A 22,514-nucleotide genomic window follows, 5' to 3' on the forward strand; every position below is an offset into this window, starting at 1 on the left:
CGCAAGCACGTGTGTGCGTTCCTTACGTAATACACTGCAGACTCTTCACGTTACTGTATAGGCTTAAAACCTGCCGCCATGTGGCGGAGTCCTCAGCCTTGCAGTAACCACTAACAACCATTTATAGTTTAACACAGAAAGAATCCTCTATGCACTATAATAAACACAGGCCTTTGCCTCCGCTTCTGCGAAAATCTCGCACATGCGCATGTACCGTGACTACAAGCAAGCAATTCAAAACACTATACACCGTTAAACTACTGTACTTGTGGCAAATGGAAGTGTAAAAAGACCCAATATAAAACACTGTATATACTGTAAACACACAATTATTTATTTTTGAACTTCACTTATTGTCCCTCGGATTCATACGCTAGCACCTTTCAAGCTCTGTACCACCGCCGACTTGGCCTTTCCAGCAATGGTTAATGACGTCACTTTCACCCTTTTGCTGGTATAGGCTCAAGTGCTGCGCGTAGTACAGCGCTTTAAAGTATGTAACGCTCGGACGCAGCCCCCAATCATCAATACCGATATAAATATAACCAGATGGATAACAAGTGAAGTGCGCAGTTTACGTACTGTGCCCGTAACTGCTAACCCTTTATTCCTAGCTACGTGCGAACAAAGCGTAGCACAGCATAGCAAACCTTGTCTGTGTATAGTACACGCTATACCGATACCTATGAAGCGGTATCCTTTCGCAGTACTTTGTACCCAAATTGAGTACACCTTTTAAGGATAATGTCCTTATTAAACCTTTGTCGCTAAATGCGAATAAAAGCCAAAACTTGAGTATAAATTAAGAAATAAGGAGATAGAGTCTCCAAATAATGTATTTAGTCCCTAGTGGACAGCAGGGGGTAGAGGAACAGCCAGAGTCTAGGATGTGCTACAACTCTTATAGTGTCCAAAGAGGGGGGGTGGCAGTGAGTCATCATATGTTAGGAGATCTGATGTCGCTTCTCTTGGATTGGTGCAGGAGAATGCACTTAGGTTTCTTTGTCTTCAGGTATCGTCCTAGGTTTCATGGCTCATCTTGAGAAACCTGTTTCTTTGTCTTCAGGTATCGTCCTAGGTTTCATGGCTCATGCTGAGAAACCTGTTACATCTGGATCTTCTGGTTACACTGTCTTGATGGTGAAATAACAATGAAATATGTAATAGTTCCATAACTTCTGTCCGTTACCAGATATGAACTTCTAACCCGGAGCGCTGCGCATGAGAGACGGAACACAGAGATGCGAAATATGTACATGAGAGATCGTGTATGACCAATATAAACTATGTGCTGTGAACTAAAACCATATGAAATATATTTTATTACATGTGAGTGTGGGATATGAATTTATGTGTATTAATATGGCAGCGCACTGGGTTCGCCTTATTACAAAACTTGGTTATTATACTTTATTTGCGTAACTCTGCGAACCAAGATGGCGGCCATACCATTCTAAAATGGTGTGTATGCAATTCGACTTTGACACAGGACACCACAAGCTGCTCCCCCTGTATAACATTTGTAACAGGACACCACAAGCTGCTCCCCCCTGTATACCATTTGTAAGAGGACACCACAAGCTGCTCCCTCCCTGTATAACATTTGTAACAGGACACCACAAGCTGCTCCCCCCCTGTATAACATTTGTAACAGGACACCACAAGCTGCTCCCCCCTGTATAACATTTGTAACAGGACACCACAAGCTGCTCCCTCCCTGTATAACATTTGTAACAGGACACCACACACTGCTCTCCCCTGTATAACATTTGTAACAGGACACCACAAGCTGCACCCTCCCTGTATAACATTTGTAACAGGACACCAGAGGTGTATGCAGTCATCAAGTAGACACCTTGAAATGGTGGACATACCCAAGGTCAACAATGAAAAAAGGTCAACACAAACTTATAATGTCGACGTGTTTTTCCCATGGCCATCTTTGGCATTGCCATGGATGGTTGCCATCAATGGCAATAGTGCAACTGGCCATCAATAGTGTTAAACCGTCTATATTTTTACATATTGATGGTCATCCATATTTCTTGACTGATTGGCCAATGGGCTTCACGGGTGTTGGGGACGGAGCTATGTCCTGACACTTTGAAAAACAAGCAAAAGTATTGGTTCTGCTGTGCCATCGATAGAGAGAAACCATCTGGTCTTCCCCATTGATGGCAAAAGTATTCCACATCATCCATAAGCCATCAATGATTTTGAATCATCGATGGCCAATGGTTATCCTTAGTGGGCATAGAGAGGGAATATAATAGTGTGCCAAGCGCAGCAAGGCACCGTGCCCGAAGCAAGACCAGTGCAAAGAGCCATGTGAGCGGACGCAGTACACTGTCCATCGACAGGCACCAAATACAAAAATAACGCAAAAAACTCACGTCGACCATAACCTTGTGTCAACCTTTGTCAATGTCAACCTTGGGTATGTCGAAATTTTCAAGATGTCAACGTAGTCACTGTCTACCATTTATACTGTTACCCATCACAAGCCGCATATCTGTGTAACAGGCTGGCACAAGCCACTCTGCCCTGTGTAACAGGACGCCACAGGCTACCCCCCCTGTATAACAGGATGCCACAGGCAGCTCCCCCTGTATAACAGGATGCCACAGGCCGCTCCCCCTGTATAACAGGACGCCACAGGCCGCTCCCCCTGTATAACAGGATATCAGAGACCGCTGCCCCCCTGTATAACAGGACACCACAGGCGGCTCTCCCTGTATAACAGGACACCACAGGCTGCTCCCCCTTTATTACAGGATGCGGCAGGCCGCTCCCCCTGTATAACAGGATGCCACAGGCCGTTTCACCTGTATAATAACACCAGGGCAGCACAATACCATCACCTGCCACCAGATACAGCAATGTCTTCTCTCGGTCCCCGTAACTTAATCGCCGTGGCTGCTGAAAGAGAGAGGCCTCAGGTAAGATCAGCAGCGAAGCCCCAGCAGGGAGACGAGATGCGATAATTGGTCTTCGGGAAAATGGCCGCTGCTCCCTCACACGGGACAATTGTTGTGGAGCCTTACTACTCGTATATACAACACGGAATCTATCAGCTACCGGAGACCCCACATCACATAACTCTGTATATGAATTCACACAAGGCAATTACCTCTTCTACCAGTCCGGCAGTGATGTCCTAATGTGTTAGTGTCTAGTTCCTTCTCTTTACCAATATGACGTCACATACCACGTGACCACACCATGTGACCATCATTTTGAGCCAGCAGTCAGTTGCCGCTGACTTCTTCCCATAGCAGCACTTTTAATTACATGAGCAGGCTGCAGGGGGGAGGACATGGCGAGCAGGCTGTACAGTGGGGGCACATGGGGAGCAGGCTGCAGGGGGGGCACATGGGGTGCAGGCTGTACAGTGGGGGCACTTTGGGAGCAGGCTGTAGGGGGGGCACATGGGGAGCAGGCTGTATAGTGGGGGCACATGGGGAGAAGGCTGCACAGTGAGGGCACATGGGGAGCAGGCTGTAGGGGGGGCACATGGGGAGCAGGCTGTATAGTGGGGGCACATGGGGAGAAGGCTGCACAGTGAGGGCACATGGGGAGCAGGCTGCACAGTAGTGGGAACATGGGGAGCAGGCTGCGCAGTGGGGGGCACATGGGGAGCAGGCTGCACAGTGGGGGGCACATGGTAAGCAGGTTGCACAGTGGGGGCACATGAGGATTAGGTCGACACAAGCATTAGGTCAACATGGTCTAGGTCGGGTTTTTCAGTTTTTACGGACCAGCAGGGTGGCTAAAACTTACACAAATAGAAGTGGTTGTAGACACACCATATAAAATATGCAAAATCCACTACAAGTCATGTACTTGGCACAAACAGATGTGGTTGTAGACCATAGTTGACGACTTTTTGAGGGCAGCCGCCTCAGTAAAGCAGGGGGGCGGGGCCATCTCCGGGAGGAGAAAGGGGGAGGTTCAGGGGAGGAGCCATGGATGATCTGCAGTATTAGGGGCATGCCCATAGTGATCGCAACATTTTAGCCACGCCCCCTGCCATGCAATGCCTGTATTTCAGGCTTTGCCCGGTAGGGGGCGGGGCCAAAATGCAGCAATCGCCCGATTTCCGGCCATATTGGGAGGGTAGGCAACCTTATTATAGACACAAAAAAGTAAAATCGGCTAAATACACTTCTCATTCCGTTCATGACCTACAGGGGGAAAATAGTTACATTTGCAGAAAAGGAACTAGCTGGGATAACATACCCTCCAACTGTACCGATTTTGCCGGTACAGTTCCGTTTTTGAACAGTACTGTACCGGCAAAATCATTTTGTACCGAATTACCGATTTTTCCAGTGTCTTCTGCAGTGCCCGGCTCTCCCCTCCCTGGTTCCGTTCCCAAGTCTCCCTTGCGGAGCCGGCGGGCATTGCATGACGTCACTGCCGCACCAGCGCCGCACAGTCTGTGCGTTCAGGGGACGGATGAGAGACCCGTCTGTACTGCCCTGGCGCAAAAGGACAGTGAGGCAGAGGCAGGCGTCAGTGCGTGGTGGCCGCCAGAGCTGGGGCGCGCATGAGGGGGGATCTGGAGTGAGTGACCTGACCCGGAGCTCAGCCCCGCAGCGCTGCCTAGTAAGTTGACAAGCTCTGCAGACAGTGATCAGATCATCCAGAGACACTGTCTCTGTGAGTCACTGACAGTCTAGTCACAAAGTATAAAAAAATCCAGCCTGGCCATATTCTGTGCAGCAGCAAGTAGGTGGCTCAGCCAGCTGCACTAAATCACCCCAGCTCTTCTATCCAGCATCAACACCTGTGTTTGCCTGCAGCTCATGTCACATGGTGGCTTGGTGGGCTGCTGGCATATTAAATAAGTATATTTGGTACTTGTTTCCTAGAACGGCCACAACGATTTAGATCGTTGTGGTCGTAAGATAAAAAATCGGATCGATCGCATCGCATGCGATTTGGTCGCATACGATGCGACCGATCCGATTGACCGATTTTTCACCCGATTTTTTTTTTTTTTTCACCTGATTATTTTAAATTGCCCCCCCAAATGTTACTAAGTGGGCTAGACCCCACGATAGACGTCAACCCGAAGCGTGGCGAGCGCAGCGAGCCCGCGAGGGGCGGCGGTGCGCGTCCTCCGACCTTTTCATTCCCCTACTATCCACTAGGGCGTGGAGTGAGAATAGAATAGTGTGGCGAGCGCAGCGAGCCACCGAGCCCGAAGCGTGGCGAGCGCAGCGAGCCCCGCGAGGGGACGCGTCTAACTTCACAGGTATACGCGTCCCCTCGCGGGGCTCGCTGCGCTCGCCACGCTTCGGGCTCGGTGGCTCGCCACACTATTATATTCTCACTCCACGCCCTAGTGGATAGTAGGGGAATGAAAAGGTCGGAGGACGCGTACCGCCGCCCCTCGCGGGCTCGCTGCGCTCGCCACGCTTCGGGTTGACGTCTATCGTGGGGTCATGGCGGGCACATAAAAAATGTGAAATGGGTCATATTTGGCCATTTCACCTTTTTTATCATTTTACCCTATGTGAGATGGACTTAATCAAGTCCATCTCATCTTGTGCCATTATAATGGCACAAGACCGACAAGATCCTCCCGATTTCAATGTTAAAAAATTTTTTAACATTGAAGTCTATGGAAAAATCGGGTCAATCGGTCGGTCGCATCGCGGCCGATTTTAATTGGTCGCGACCGACCGATCGACCCGATTTCTGTCAATCAAAGTGAAAAAATTTTAAAAAATCGGCCAGATCGTGAGGATCGTGTCCCTTAATTAAGAGCCACGATCAATCACGATTGTGGCCGTTCTAGGAAACAAGTACCGTATATTTAATATACTTATTTAATAGGCCAATGTGTAACCACGCCCACTTTACCGAAGGCCACACCCAGTTTACCCATGGCCACGCCCCTTCTCAAATATGGGATCATTAACAAGTGCTGTTACACAATGCAGTAACTGTAACTGAAGGGGAACTATACAGCGGCGGACATTTTGTTGTGGTGTGTACTCTGCTTCCAGACTCCCCTGCGGCTGTAACCAGAGTGTACCTCCCAACTGTCCCGCTTATCGCGGGAACGTCCCGATATTTTGGGACATTCTCGCGTCCCTCCCGCCGCCGGCAGTGTCCCGCGGCGGGGGGGGGCAGTTGGGAGTCCCCCCCTGAAATCCGTGAATAGACGCTGTGCGCATGCGCACAGCGTCTATTCTTGCAAGCAGGGGGGCTGGGGGCTTGCCAGCAGCTCATAGAGCTTGTTGGCTTGCCCCACAGCGGTGAGAAACGGGGGCGTGGCCTCGCGGCAGTGCCATGATTATAGGCCATGCCCCTTCCCGGTAGGCCACGCCCCCGAAAAAATCGGCGCGCGCACCCTGTCCCGTCCAGAAGTTGGGAGGTATGGTGTATTTCATGTGTGGGGCAGAGTGGGAGGAGCTGTGTTACCAGGGAAACGTTCCTTCATCCCCCAGGTATTATACTTGTAGTAACAGCATAGTAGTGATTGCTGGGTGTGAGCCATAAGGGCACTTACAGGGGAGCTGCTGTTCTACTCACACAGGCTGCAGTATAATACCAGGTGTGTGCTATCACTGGGACCAGGGAGAGGCAGCTGAGTCCCTCCAGCCCTAGCTGTGGTGCTGGTGTGCATGCTGGTTCTTGAAAGCTGGTATGCATGCTTGCCCCCCTGCGACAGCACCCTTTCCTGCAGTTGGCTGCAGCAACATCTAGTATCACCTCACACCCTGTGGCAATGTTCCCCCTTCTCCCAGCCGGCTGCAGCAGTATCTGTCCCCCCAGTCTCTCACTTGGTAGCACCTCCTTCTCTCCTAGCCAGCTGCTGCAATGTCTGTCCATCACCCCCTCTCTTAAGGCCCCCATACACTAGTACGACTTGTCCTAAGTTTGCCCTTGAGAGCCCCTGGCAGCTCCGGGGGGGGGGGGGGGGGCACACTCACTTAAGATTCGGCACTTGATGTGCCAAATTAACATTCAATAAGTTGCATGTGATTTATTGCATGTAGATCCCCAGGGAGCTGGCAGGGGAGGGCAGTGGGGTGGGCAGTGGGGTCCCTGCGGCGTATGGGAACTAGTAACTGAACTGGCTGCGTCCAAAATTCTACCAAGTCCAAGAAAGTGCAGCAGAGCTCCTCCATCCTGGACTGTGGAGCAGTCCACCGAGACAGATGGTAACCCAGCCAGAACTACCATCCACATTCCTAGCAATGATAACGGAACATGGAGACACCAACCAAACTTGTGATGCCTCCAAAGCGGCCTTCTCCATAACATGCTTCTCTGAAGGAACGTAAGGACACCAGGATGTGTGACGTCACCACCATAAGTATCACAGCCCAGTCAGTCACATCCACGGAGATGAAGTAAACAGCCACCATTTTATATTTTTAAAGAGATTTTATTGATTTTTAACTAATGAAACATCCAAACCATAAGAAACCAACAGCAGGATGGACATGAAGCCATGTCACTGGTTCTCCAGGCTTGGAGACGCTTTAACTCAGAAGAAACTCAGCTTATCCAGTATGTTGATGACCTCTTGTTAACTACAACAACTCAAGACAAATGCCAGCAAGAAAGTGTCCCTACTGAAGTTCCTCGGAGAACAAGACTGCAGGGCTTCAAAAGACAAACTACAGCTCTGTAAACAAAAAGTTGTCTTCCTTGGACATTGTATCTCTCAAGGCATCAAACACCTGACAGAAGACAGGAAGAAGCTAATACTACAAGCTAAAATACCAAAGACTGTGAAACAAGTCAGGTCATTTCTAGGCCTGGTGGGCTACTGCAGGGACTGGATACCTCTTGCATCAGTTTACATGCAAACACTATACAATGCAATCAAAACAGATGGTCTGCATCCAACAGATAAAGAAATGGCTCAAGCGGTTCAGCAATTAAAGTCGGCCATTGCCTCTTCACCTGCCATAGGTCTACCAGACTATTCTAAACCTTTTACCTTGTATTGCCATGAGGAAAAAGGACATGCTTTGGGAGTGTTAACACAGATCCACGGAACAAGACAAAGACCTCTTGCTTACTATTCCAGCAGGCTTGACAATATCATTCAAGGATCACCTACATGTATTAAAGCTGTAGCAGCGGCTGCTGTATTGAAGGATAAGTGCATAGACATTGTTCTTAATCATGAACTAACCATACAAGTACCACATGCTGTAACAGAAATCCTACAACAAGCAAGAACCAAACATCTTTCAGCAGCTAGACTCACCAAGTATGAAGTGTCCCTATTAAGGTGCAACCAATGTGACAATCAAGAGGTGTATCACTCTTAATCCCGCAACGCTCCTACCAGCCCTGTTGCCAGAACAGAAGGAGTATGAACATCAATGTTCAAAAGGAGGGAGAATGAGGGCACCTTCTGTCAGCACAGTATCGTCTACAACAGCCCAGAGAATGGAAGTAGATCCAGAAGGTGACGGTGAGGACAAAGATGAAAATACTTGTACTCAAAATTTTTCTCATGACTGTCTTGCTTTGATGGAACAAGAAACCCAGACATTGCCACACGTCCAAGATATGCATATACCCAATGCTCATTACGAACTATATGTTGATGGGTCCAGATACTATGAAAATGGCACACCCTACACTGGATATGCCGTCACTACCGACACTGAAGTAGTAACTTCTGGAGCCCTACCAGCACACTTATCAGCACAAGCAGCTGAACTTGTTGCCCTTACTAAAGCATTGGAGCTTGCAGAGCATATAACAGCGAACATTTATACAGATTCCAGATACAGCTGGGGAGTGACAATGGATTGATCTGGAAAAGCAGAGACTTTAAAACAGTTACAGGTAAACAGATACAGCATGCTGACCTCATTAAAAAAAACTTTTCCAAGCATTACTGAAGCCACACAAAGTGGCCTACATCAAGATTCAAGCACACACAAAGAATCAAACAAAAGAAACAAGAGGAAACAATCTTTCAGATGCAGAAGCTAAGAGAGCAGCAAAAGCCCAGCCAATAGGAAAAAGACACTACTTGGTTGTGACAGAAACGGGAGAACCACAACACATGGCAGGTAGGCAACAATTAAGGAAATTCCAAGACCAAGCAGGTCCAGTGGAAAAAGCAGAATGGCAAAGGAAAGGAGCAGCAAAAGATGAAGAAACGGAGCTCTGGAAAAGAGATGAACTGTTATGCCTACCCAGAGTACTCTACCCAGCTATGTGCCAAGTTACTCATGGACAGACCCACCTTGGAAAGGATCAAATGACTGCTATTACTAATGAGAGATGGATAGCTCCAGGATTCCAATTGGCAGCAGCACTTCACACACAAGCATGCTGGATCTGTGGAACAAGCAATCCAGGGACAAGAGTAAAAACTCCACAAGGGGCAATACCAAAAGCAACAGCTCCTTTTCAGAGACTGCAGATTGACTACATTCAGATGCATAAGTGTGGAGTGTATGAGTATGCACTCGTAATAGTCGACATACTGACTAAATGGGTGGAGGCTTATGCCATGGCAAAGGCCACAGCAAGGAACACAGCTAAGAAAATCCTCTCAGAAATTGTCTGTAGATATGGTGTCCCAGATGTCATTGAGTCAGATAGAGCTACACACTTTACAGGTGAAGTAATGAGACACATGATGCAGGATTTAGGCATACAACAGGCTTTTCACACTGCGTACAGGCCAGAAGCAAGTGGTCTTGTGGAGAGAACAAACTATACTTTGAAATCCAAGGTTATGAAGGCAATGAAAGACACAGGTAAAACATGGGTAGAATGTTTACCTTTAGCACTCTTTAGTATGAGGACCATGCCTCATAAAAAGTCAGGATACTCTCCATATGAGATTTTGTTTGGTAGCATACCTAGGATAGGATGTTACTACCCACAAGAGCTTGTGCATAAACATGCAGATCTAACCTGTTATGTAAAAGAACTAACTAAAAGAGTAACTGAACTTCATGTTGCAGCTTATGCTTCACTTCCAGATTGTACAGCAGAGAACAATCCTCATCATCTCCAGCCAGGAGATTGGGTGTATCTCAAAAGACACGTTCGAAAATTGCTTGAGCCCAGATATGATGATCCATTTCAGGTCCTACTGACTACACCAACATCAGTGAAGCTAGAAGAAAGGGATACACTCATCCCATTGTAAACAATTACGAGTTAAGTTTGATGATGCAGTTTGCTGAGATGTTATCGTGGCCCAAATCCGATAAAAGTCTATGGGGATGCATTCTGTGTTTGGCAACCACAATAGTGGCAATAATATGGTTATGTACAGTACTAGAGGTACCAGATTATGCTAATAACAGCACTGTACAAGTTACCTCTTTAGTCTATCCCAAACCACATTATGTGAGAAAAAGGGAAGTAGCAAACCCTAGCCATGAATGTAGAAATTTGACACATATTTCAAGGTGTATATGTGAGTATTGTGGACAGTCACCTGAGCAGGCACGTATAGAATGGTGTAAGGCCCCTACTGGAGAAAACCGAAATATGTTGTTGCAATTACATAATTTGGTAGGGAATGCCCTTAACACTACAAACTGTTGGATCTGCTCTCAAGGTCCTACCTCAGGAGGAGGAGAGTGGACATTTATCCCCATCACATTTGAAGAATGGGCACTATTTGAAGATAACCGTGCAGAAAGTGAACCATTCAAAGCATCAGTAAGCCAATACTTACGCAAGGAATCCCCTAAACTGCTAGCACACCTAATTACCCCAAATGTATCTTTTTGCATTAAATTTAAGAAAAAACAAAGTGAAACCATACTTGGCTTTAATAAACAAAAGGTTTCCCCCTCAAACACCTACTTAGGAACATTTCATCCTTGCTCAAAGGCCCCTTTTAGAGTTGGTAGTGCCCCTGATACCTTCGAATCAGGAGTACCTCCATACCAAATATTTTTGACACCATATGATGATAAACCTGCACTAAGGGAAATGATAAATATTGGAGTGTGGCCAGGGCCAGGATTCCCTAGTTGGATGAATGAGACAGGAAGCAATCCTGACCAGTTCGAAGTTAATGGTACAGTAGCAGGAAAAGGATTGGTTAACCTAAAAAAAATGTGGGATAGCATACCTCCAATTCTCCCAAATAATTTGTATTTTGTGTGGGAAGTACGCCTACAAGTGGCTTGTTTTTGGCGACTATGGGAATCGCACCCTAGGACGCATAGTACCTGCAGCGCAAGTGATAGAGCATGGAGATCTTAAAGAAATAATCAAAGGCAGAGAAGGCCAGGTAAGGAAGTATAATCCAATACACAGGGACAGAAGGGAAATAAAAGAAGCAGGGAAAAAGGCAAATAAACTAGTCTACACACCCTGGCATCAGAGAATGGGATTTTTGGACCTATTTGGCTCAAAATCATATTATAGAGTTGAATCACTTGCAATGTTATTAGATAACATTACAGATATATATATACAATAACACCTTCAGATATGTAGGAAGAGAGATCCAAGAAGTGAAGAAAGAACAGTTACAACACAGATTAGTTCTGGATCACTTAACGGCACAGACAGGAGGCTATTGTATGACCTTATATACTCAGACAGGAATATTGTGCTGTACATTTATTACTAATGAGACTGACAATGCTCAAGAGACAATAGGAAAACATGTACAGGAGATAGAAGACGAAAAACGGATATATGCCACTGAGCATAATACACCTGACACTCTAGGAGGTAATTGGGGCTGGCTATCATTCCTGAACCCATCTACATGGTTTTCAGGAATCAGTGGATGGTTTATGGGAATTCTCATGTTCAGCCTAAAAATTATAGGATTATGCATACTGGTTTATATTGCTGTCAAGGTATTGATGTGTGTTTTCTCTGTCTGTTTGAAACAGTGCCAGTCTGCAATAACTACAACCAAGTTCAAGAAACTCATATCTGGAAGGACACAGAAAGCAGAGGATCAGTCTATTCCGATGGATGTGAGCCAATGGCCAGTTGCCCTCTGACCTCAGGGAAAGAAGTTACCCTGTCTCAGGGATATAACCCACTAGACCCATCTGATGTGACTAATCCTTTGCATGTTTAGGCAGTTTGTATTGTAAGATGTCTGACCACTATGAGTTTCCTACAATTTATAATAATTTTTTTTTTGTTTACTACTGTATGTAAACAATATTAATTCAATTGTAATGTTTAATTATTATACAAAGGAGGGAGTAAATGATAGAGTGAATCTTACTAAAGACTATATTGTCTATATAATTTGAAAATTCCTTTAAGTACAAAGTATTAAGGATAATGTAGTATAAGAATTAGAACAAATGTATGGTTCTATCTTCAAGGAGTTGAAACAGTTAATATGAATGTATGTTCTGTATAAGTCTCTATTTTTCCTGAGACCACCAATTATTATAGATTCAAAACAGATGTGGAGTAAATGCCACGACTGCAGAATAGACACATTGGGGGGAAAAGAATATACATTTCCTTATAAGGCAAGGTTTCTAGAAGGATCTATACATTCTATGGGAGTTGACTGTGATACTTAGCGTAGTATAGAAACTACTCCCAGTCTATAGAGGTTCACTCCTATAATGATGTAAGAAGATACCATTTATCCTATGTATTCCTACGTTTCTTACGTCGAACCAAAGTTTTAATTGTTAACCCCACCTTAGGGGTGTGTTGTATATGAATATGTATGTTTTTTGTACTAAGCACTCCTTTATGGGAGTGAAGGAACAGTATCTTATAGTAAAAATATGAGGACTGTAAAGCAATTAAAAAACACATCTCGAACTTCTCCTGACGGTCAGCGTAACTGTGTCGTGTAATGTCCAAGTACTGAAAACTCCGGGTGCTCAAATTACATCCTTCCATCAGTAGCCAGAATCGCCCCATGTGTACACAGCTTTAGTCACGTGAGGAGACTGATGATTGTGATAGAACATGTATATTGTACATGACTGGGTCTGTATACGGAGCAGAACAGAACTGGTATTGGGAAATAAGCTGCAGCTGCTATATCGTATACAGTTTCAGGGCCTCAGTCACATAAATATAGAAGCACAGTCTCCGGTGTCCTAGTCACATTGCATTGTGCCAAGAGGGGATGACTGCAGCAAAGATATACAAGGACACATCTGACATATTAAGTACGCACATTTTAAATGTATTCATGATCAATTTTAGCATTGACATTCAAAAAAGAATATTAACAACAGAGCCGCAACCTGTTGAGTGTCATGAGTGAAGTCTCTGGTGTTTAACGAGATTTGATTTTTGGGAAAAACTTTTCCCACACTCAGAACATGCAAAAGGTTTTTCACCTGTGTTATGTCTCTCAGGTATAATAAGTTCTGATTTCAGAAAGAAAACATTTCCAACACTCAGAACATGAAAATGGTTTATCACCTGTGTGAGGTTTTTAAATGTGTAACGAGATCTGATTTCTGTGTATAACATTTCCCACATTCAGAACATGAAAATGATTTTCTCCTGTGTGAGTTCTTTCATGTATAACTAAATGTGATTTATGTGTAAAAACATTTTACACACTCAGAACATGAAAATGGTTTATCACCTGTGAGTTTTCTGATGTCTAACAAGACCCGATTTCTGTGTAAAACAATTCCCACAGTGAGAACATGAAAATGGCTTCTCACCTGTGTGAGTTCTCTGATGTTTAACAAGATGTGATTTACGTGTAAAACATTTCCCACACTCAGAACAAGAAAATGGTTTATCGCCTGTGTGAGTTTTCTGATGTCTAACAAGAGCCGATTTATATGTAAAACATTTCCCACACTCAGAACATGAAAATGAGTTTTCGCCTGTGTGAATTCTCTGATGTGTAACAAGAGTAAATTTATGTGAAAAACATTTCCCACACTCAAAACATGAAAATGGTTTTTCACCTGTGTGAGTTTGCAGATGTGTAACAAGAGTTGATTTATGTGTAAAACATTTCCCACACTCAGTACATGAAAATGGCTTCTCACCTGTGTGAGTTCTCTGATGTATGATAAGATGTGATTTATATGTAAAACATTTCCCACACTCAGAACATGAAAATGGCTTCTCACCTGTGTGAGTTCTCTCATGTATGATAAGATGTGATTTATATGTAAAACATTTCCCACACTCAGAACATGACAATGGTTTATCACCTGTGTGAGTTTTCTGATGTGTAACAAGAACAGATTTATGTGTACAACATTTCCCACACTCAGAACATGAAAATGGCTTCTCACATGTGTGAGTTCTCTGATGTTTTGCAAAAGTGGATTTATGTGCAAAACATTTCCCACACTGAGGACACATAAACGGCATCAACCCCGTGTGAATCCTCTGATGTTTTGCAAAGTGGTACTGACTTGATAAACATTTGTCACACTCGGAGCACTGACATACTGAATCACGTCTATGACCTGTACTGTGTGTCACATTGCCTGAATTACAAGGAGGACACTCGTCATGGTGAGACGGACCAGGTGATGCATCTGCTCTGTACAGTACTGGCCGTGTAATGATGGGCACAGGATGGTCTCCTGTAACAGCTTGTGTAATGTTCTTCTCTTCTATTTTATCATCTGGAAACAGACTGAGATGTCCCCCAAAGGTGTTCCTGCTTGTGCCTCCATCTGTGTGAAACACATAAATCACATCCATTGGGGACATTATTAACTGAATCAATACCAATATGCTACAACCACTGTACATACGTATCACTGTGCAGACTAAACCACAGATGGCATGGCTACATTGGGCAACTCCACCAAACATGGAGACCAGGACATAGGGTCGGATTCTGTTGTCACAAGTTTCTTATTATATAATTCAGCTGCATCTATTATATTATAGAGACTCTCCCTTGGGGTCAGTTCGGTGGAGGAGGACCGGGGCTGCTCTTCTGTTTGTTCACATGCATTATGATTGGTAGCCACCAGCACTGGTTCCGCCTATCACATTGGCCATACATAGCTTGGTCCTGCACTGTACACGTGGCACCCCTGCGCATTTGCGTACCCCGGGTATATATTGCTTATTGTTGATTGTACGGTTCTCCCTTATTTTGTGCTACGTAGAGACTGTGAGATGTTAGTTTTGTTGGCTGATCGCACACAGTGATAGGATGTGAGACGCATACCCCCCACCTGTCCCGATATACCAGAGAGGGGGTATGTCCTACTCATACTGCATATGTGCATGCGGCATAGAAAGGGGATATAACGGGGACAAGAGAGGAATTAGGGGCAGCCTAGGGCACTGTCAGTGCTAGGCAAAACCCCTGCATGTGACCATGTCCCCTCCGTGAGGCGGAAACAGGTGTCCTCGATGTGACCATCTCCCCTCAGTAATGCAGGATCTCTCCTTTATGTGGGATGTATTCCTCCACAAGGAAGGAAGGGGGGAAAGGTGGCGCTGTGACCTGTGTTGGTTCACTAGCAGCTGCTAATGGATGTCGGGTTTGTGAGACCCGAACGATGCCATACAAAACTGAAAAAGGGGGGGGAAGCAGCGCTGACTATGTGAATGGTGTGTGGTAAGGATTGGACTGATTGTATTGTTTTTAAATTGTACAATCAGTCCAATCCTTACCACACACCATTCACATAGTCAGCGCTGCTTCCCCCCCCTTTTTCTGTTTTGTCTCTCCTTTATGTGGTCTCAATAAGATAATACTAATATTGGGTGGAATGAAGGTGGAGAGCAGGAGTATAATAGGGGCTGATGGCTCCTGATGTAGGAGATACACCAGAGAGTGCTGGGAGGAGACTGGTCAGATCTCTGGGCTGGTAACATACAGTGACATGATGTGAGGGGAGAGCAGGAGTATAATAGGGGCTGATGGCTCCTGATGTATGAGATACAACAGAGAGTGTGGGGAGGAGACTGGTCAGATCTCTGGGCTGGTAATACACAGTGACATGATGTGAGGGGAGAGCAGGAGTATAATAGGGGCTGATGGCTCCTGATGTATGAGATACACCAGAGAGTGTGGGGAGGAGACTGGTCAGATCTCTGGGCTGGTAACACACAGTGACATGATGTGAGGGGAGAGCAGGAGTATAATAGGGGCTGATGGCTCCTGATGTATGAGATACAACAGAGAGTGTGGGGAGGAGACTTGTCAGTTCTCTGGGCTGGTAACACACAGTGAGTATAATAGGGGCTGATGGCTCCTGATGTATGAGATACACCAGAGAGTGCGGAGAGGAGACTGGTAAGATCTCTGGGCAGGTAACACACAGTGACATGATGTGAGGGGGAGAGCAGGAGTATAATAGGGGCTGATAGCTCCTGATGTATGAGATACACCAGAGAGTGTGGGGAGGAGACTGGTCAGATCTCTGGGCTGGTAACACACAGTGACATGATGTGAGGAGAGCAGGAGTATAATAGGGGCTGATGGCTCCTGATGTATGAGGTACACCAGAGAGTGTGGGGAGCAGACTGGTCAGATCTCTGGGCTGGTAACACACAGTGACATGATGTGAGGGGAGAGCAGGAGTATAATAGGGGCTGATGGCTCCTGATGTATGAGATACAACAGAGAGTGTGGGGAGGAGACTGGTCAGATCTCTGGGCTGGTAACATACAGTGACATGATGTGAGGAGAGCAGGAGTATAATAGGGGCTGATGGATCCTGATGTATGAGATACACCAGTGAGTGTGAGAAGGAAACTGGTCAAATCTCTGGGCTGGTAACACACAGTGAGTATAATAGGGGCTGATGGATCCTGATGTATGAGATACACCAGAGAGTGCAGAGAGGAGACTGTTCAGATCTCTGGGCTGGTAACACACAGTGACATGATGTGAGGCAGATAGTAGGAGTATAATAGGGGCTGATGGCTCCTGATGTATGAGATACACCAGAGAGTGTGGGGAGGAGACTGGTCAGATCTCTGGGCTGGTAACACACAGTGACAGGATGTGAGAAGGAAAGCAGGAGTATAATAGGGGCTGATGGCTCCTGATGTATGAGATACACCAGAGAGTGTGGGGAGGAGACTGGTCAGATGTCTGGGCTGGTAACACAAAGTGACATGATGTGAGGGGGAGAGCAGGAGTATAATAGGGGCTGATGGCACCTGATGTATGAGATACACCAGAGAGTGTGGGGAGGAGACTGGTCAGATCTCGGGGCTGGTAACACACAGTGACATGATGTGAGGAGGAGAGCAGGAGTATAATAGGGGCTGATGGCACCTGATGTATGAGATACACCAGAGAGTGCGGGGAGGAGACTGGTCAGATCTCGGGGCTGGTAACACACAGTGACATGATGTGAGGGGAGAGCAGGAGTATAATAGCGGCTGATGTCTCCTGATGTATGAGATACACCAGAGAGTGTGAGGAGGAGAAACACCAAAAAATGTATTAACCAAGTATTCCTCACCTGTGCTGATATCTGTAGGGATTTCCTCCTCATTACACTGCTGGTCACCCTTCATATATGTATCTTCAGTCTCTTCTGCCCTCATATCAGTCAGATACATCTCTTCTCCCTTTGTATCTTCTACCCTAATATCAGTCAAATCTTCACACTGAACGTAAACAAAATAACACATCAGTAATGTTTCATGTTATTGAGGTTACACAGTAGAATATTATTGTATACAGCAGAATATCAGTGTATTAGACAAACACACACACACACACACAATTGCTGCAATTCATATAGTGACAGTCACCCTAAATCTCACCTACCTGATCCTCCTGTGGGGTCCTGTGAGTCTCCTCAGTACAGTGCAGGGAATACAGAGGACGGGGACATCTCTCTGGGGTATCTCTGTTACTAGGCCCATCTGTAGGAGACACACAGTGACTGAGGACATGGTATATATGTGATTATCCTGGGAATACAGAGGACAGGGACATCTCTCTGGGGTATCTCTGTTACTGGGCCCATCTGTAGGAAACACACAGTGACGGAGGACATGGTATATATGTGATTATCCTGGGAATACAGAGGACGGGGACATCTCTCTGGGGTATCTCTGTTACTGGGCCCATCTGTAGGAGACACACAGTGACTGAGGACATGGTATATATGTGATTATACTGGGAATACAGGGGACGGGGACATCTCTCTGGGGGATCTCTGTTACTGGGCCCATCTGTAGGAGACACACAGTGACTGAGGACATGGTATATATGTGATTATACTGCGAATACAGGGGACGGGGACATCTTTCTGGGGTATCTCTGTTACTGGGCCCATCTGTAGGAGACACACAGTGACTGAGGACATGGTATATATGTGATTATACTGGGAATACAGGGGACGGGGACATCTTTCTGGGGTATCTCTGTTGCTGGGCCCATCTGTAGGAGACACGAAGTGACTGAGGACATGGTATATATGTGATTATCCTGGAAATACAGAGGACGGGGACATCTCTCTGGGGTATCTCTGTTACTGGCCCATCTGTAGGAGACACGCAGTGACTGAGGACATGGTATATATGTGATTATCCTGGGAATACAGAGGACGGGGACATCTATCTGGGGTATCTCTGTTACTGGGTCCATCTGTAGGAGACACGCAGTGACTGAGGACATGGTATATATGTGATTATCCTGGGAATACAGAGGACGGGGACATCTCTCTGGGGTATTCCTGTTACTGGGCCCATCTGTAGGAGACACACAGTGACTGAGGACATGATATATATGTGATTATCCTGGGAATACAGAGGACGGGGACATCTCTCTGGGGGATCTCTGTTACTGGGTCTATCTGTAGGAGACACACAGTGACTGAGGACATGATATATATGTGATTATCCTGGGAATACAGAGGACGGGGACATCTCTCTGGGGTATCTCTGTTACTGGCCCATCTGTAGGAGACACGCAGTGACTGAGGACATGGTATATATGTGATTATCCTGGGAATACAGAGGACGGGGACATCTATCTGGGGTATCTCTGTTACTGGGTCCATCTGTAGGAGACACGCAGTGACTGAGGACATGGTATATATGTGATTATCCTGGGAATACAGAGGACGGGGACATCTCTCTGGGGTATCTCTGTTACTGGCCCATCTGTAGGAGACACGCAGTGACTGAGGACATGGTATATATGTGATTATCCTGGGAATACAGAGGACGGGGACATCTATCTGGGGTATCTCTGTTACTGGGTCCATCTGTAGGAGACACGCAGTGACTGAGGACATGGTATATATGTGATTATCCTGGGAATACAGAGGACGGGGACATCTCTCTGGGGTATTCCTGTTACTGGGCCCATCTGTAGGAGACACACAGTGACTGAGGACATGATATATATGTGATTATCCTGGGAATACAGAGGACGGGGACATCTCTCTGGGGGATCTCTGTTACTGGGTCTATCTGTAGGAGACACACAGTGACTGAGGACATGATATATATGTGATTATCCTGGGAATACAGAGGACGGGGACATCTCTCTGGGGGATCTCTGTTACTGGGCCCATCTGTAGGAGACACACAGTGACTGAGGACATGGTATATATGTGATTATCCTTGAAATACAGAGGACGGGGACATCTCTCTGGGGTATCTCTGTTACTGGCCCATCTGTAGGAGACACGCAGTGACTGAGGACATGGTATATATGTGATTATCCTGGGAATACAGAGGACGGGGACATCTATCTGGGGTATCTCTGTTACTGGGTCCATCTGTAGGAGACACGCAGTGACTGAGGACAAGGTATATATGTGATTATCCTGGGAATACAGAGGACGGGGACATCTCTCTGGGTTATCTCTGTTACTGGGCCCATCTGTAGGTGACACGCAGTGACTGAGGACATGGTATATATGTGATTATCCTGGGAATACAGAGGACAGGGACATCTCTCTGGGGTATCTCTGTTACTGGGGCCATCTGTAGGAGACACGCAGTGACTGAGGACATGGTATATATGTGATTATCCTGGGAATGCAGAGGACGGGGACATCTCTCTGGGGTATCTCTGTCACTGGGCCCATCTGTAGGAGACACACAGTGACTGAGGACATGGTATATATGTGATTATCCTGGGAATGCAGAGGACGGGGACATCTCTCTGGGGTATCTCTGTTACTGGGGCCATCTGTAGGAGACACGCAGTAACTGAGGACATTGTATTTGTATGAATATGGCTGATCACCACACCTGCTGACCTCTGTACAATTTAAGTATCTTCTTACCCAGTGATGTGAGGGGACGGTGATTCTCCATCATCACATCCTTGTACAAATCCTCGTGTTCCTCTATATACTCCCACTCCTTCATTGAGAGATAGACAGTGACATCCTGACACCTTATAGGAACCTGACACACACAGTAATACAGTCATCACCCAGACACATCCCCCGGTGTTACTGTATAATGTCCCATTCCTAGCAGTCACCTCTCCAGTCACATCCCCCAGTGTTACTGTATAATGCCCCATTCCCAGCAGTCACCTCTCCGGTCACATCCCCCGGTGTTACTGTATAATGTCCCATTCCCAGCAGTCACCTCTCCAGTCACATCCCCCAGTGTTACTGTATAATGCCCCATTCCCAGCATTTACCTCTCTGGTCTCATCCCCCGGTGTTACTGTATAATGCCCCATTCCCAGCAGTCACCTCTCCTGTCACATCCCCCGGTGTTACTGTATAACGTCCCATTCCCAGCAGTCACCTCTCCGGTCACATCCCCCGGTGTTACTGTATAATGCCCCATTCCCAGCAGTCACCTCTCGGTCACATCCCCGGTGTTACTGTATAATGCCCCATTCCCAGCAGTCACCTCTCTGGTCAGCAGTTGATTAATCTTGTTGGTGAGTTCCAGTATCTTCTGCTCATTGTCTCTCTCATGTATCAGTGAGTGAGGTGAAGGCAACTTGATGGGGCTCTGGGTCCTGCTCAGTCCTTCTAACCCAAGGGGACAGCAAATGGGTATCTTATGCTCTCCAGATTTCATCTTCGTTACTGTGTAATCCTGTGTATTGGAAAACACACTTGCAATGCATATACTCACAGCTCCCCTCCCTGTACTATTACTATAGATACAAGTGATGTCACAGTGATACTCCCAGATCCCCTCACCTCCCCAGTCACGTCCCTGTATTATTACTATAGATATAAGTGATACTCCCAGATCCCCTCACCTGCCCAGTCACGTCCCTGTATTATTACTATAGATACAAGTGATGTCACAGTGACACTCCCAGATCCCCTCACCTGCCCAGTCACGTCCCTGTATTATTACTATAGATATAAGTGATGTCAGTGTCACTCCCAGATCCCCTCACCTGCCCAGTCACGTCCCTGTATTATTACTATAGATACAAGTGATGTCACAGTGATACTCCCAGATCCCCTCACCTGCCCAGTCACGTCCCTGTATTATTACTATAGATATAAGTGATGTCACAGTGATACTCCCAGATCCCCTCACCTGCCCAGTCACGTCCCTGTATTATTACTATAGATATAAGTGATGTCACAGTGATACTCCCAGATCCCCTCACCTCCTCAGTCGGATTCAGTATTGAATCCCGGCGGTCGGGATCCCGGCGTTCAGAATCCCGACGCCGGAATCCCGACAGGCAAAATCCCGACAAGGGGGGGACGTGGATCGCCCCCCCTTGCGAGCTCGCTGCGCTCGCCACGCAGCGGGCTCGGTGCCTCGCTACGCTCGGCACACTAATTTATTCTCCCTCCAGGGGTGTCGTGGACACCCCAGGAGGGAGAATGTGTCGGGATTTCGGCGGTCGGGATTCCGGCGTCGGGATTCTGAACGCCGGGATCCCGACCGCCGGGATTTTAACTGCATCCCCCTCAGTCACGTCCCTGTATTATTACTATAGATAAGTGATGTCACAGTGACGCTCCCAGATCCCCTCACCTCCCCAGTCACGTCCCTGTATTATTACTATAGATATAAGTGATGTCACAGTGACACTCCCAGATCCCCTCACCTCCCCAGTCACGCCCCTGTATTATTACTATAGATATAAGTGATGTCACAGTGACACTCCCAGATCCCCTCACCTTCCCAGTCACGTCCCTGTATTATTACTATAGATATAAGTGACGTCACAGTGACGCTCCCAGATCCCCTCGCCTCCCCAGTCATGTCTCTGTATTATTACTATAGATATAAGTGATGTCACTGTGACACTCCCAGATCCCCTCACCTCCCCAGTCACGTCCCTGTATTATTACTATAGATATAAATGATGTCACAGTGACACTCCCAGATCCCCTCACCTCCCCAGTCATGTCCCTGTATTATTACTATAGGTATAAGTGACGTCACAGTGACACCCCCAGATCCCCTCACCTCCCCAGTCATGTCCCTATATTATTACTATAGATATAAGTGATGTCACAGTGATACTCCCAGATCCCCTCACCTCCCCAGTCAGGTCCCTGTATTATTACTATAGATAAGTGATGTCACAGTGACGCTCCCAGATCCCCTCACCTCCCCAGTCACGTCCCTGTATTATTACTATAGATATAAGTGATGTCACAGTGACACTCCCAGATCCCCTC

The 22,514-nt window shown here is 46.4% G+C and overlaps 1 protein-coding gene across 5 annotated transcripts in view; it reads right to left on the reverse strand.

Annotated features, from left to right (window-relative positions):
• Positions 1-22,514, reverse strand: part of LOC146010039 (uncharacterized) — a 136,500-nt gene that overhangs the window by 103,389 nt on the left and 10,597 nt on the right. For 4 of the 5 annotated variants that reach the window (XM_083150870.1, XM_083150869.1, XM_083150871.1 and 1 more), the window contains exons 3-6: positions 20,761-20,952; positions 20,175-20,298; positions 17,696-17,793; positions 17,385-17,532 (exon numbers count right to left, since the gene is read on the reverse strand). In XM_083150870.1, coding sequence (XP_083006996.1) covers positions 17,385-17,532; positions 17,696-17,793; positions 20,175-20,298; positions 20,761-20,952 — 562 coding nt within the window. The remainder of the gene's footprint in view (positions 1-17,384; positions 17,533-17,695; positions 17,794-20,174; positions 20,299-20,760; positions 20,953-22,514) is intronic. The other variant, XM_083150872.1, reaches the window with a different exon arrangement.

This window comes from Crinia signifera, chromosome 6, assembly GCF_055691185.1.
Source record: "Crinia signifera chromosome 6, ASM5569118v1, whole genome shotgun sequence".
Taxonomy (NCBI): domain Eukaryota; kingdom Metazoa; phylum Chordata; class Amphibia; order Anura; family Myobatrachidae; genus Crinia; species Crinia signifera.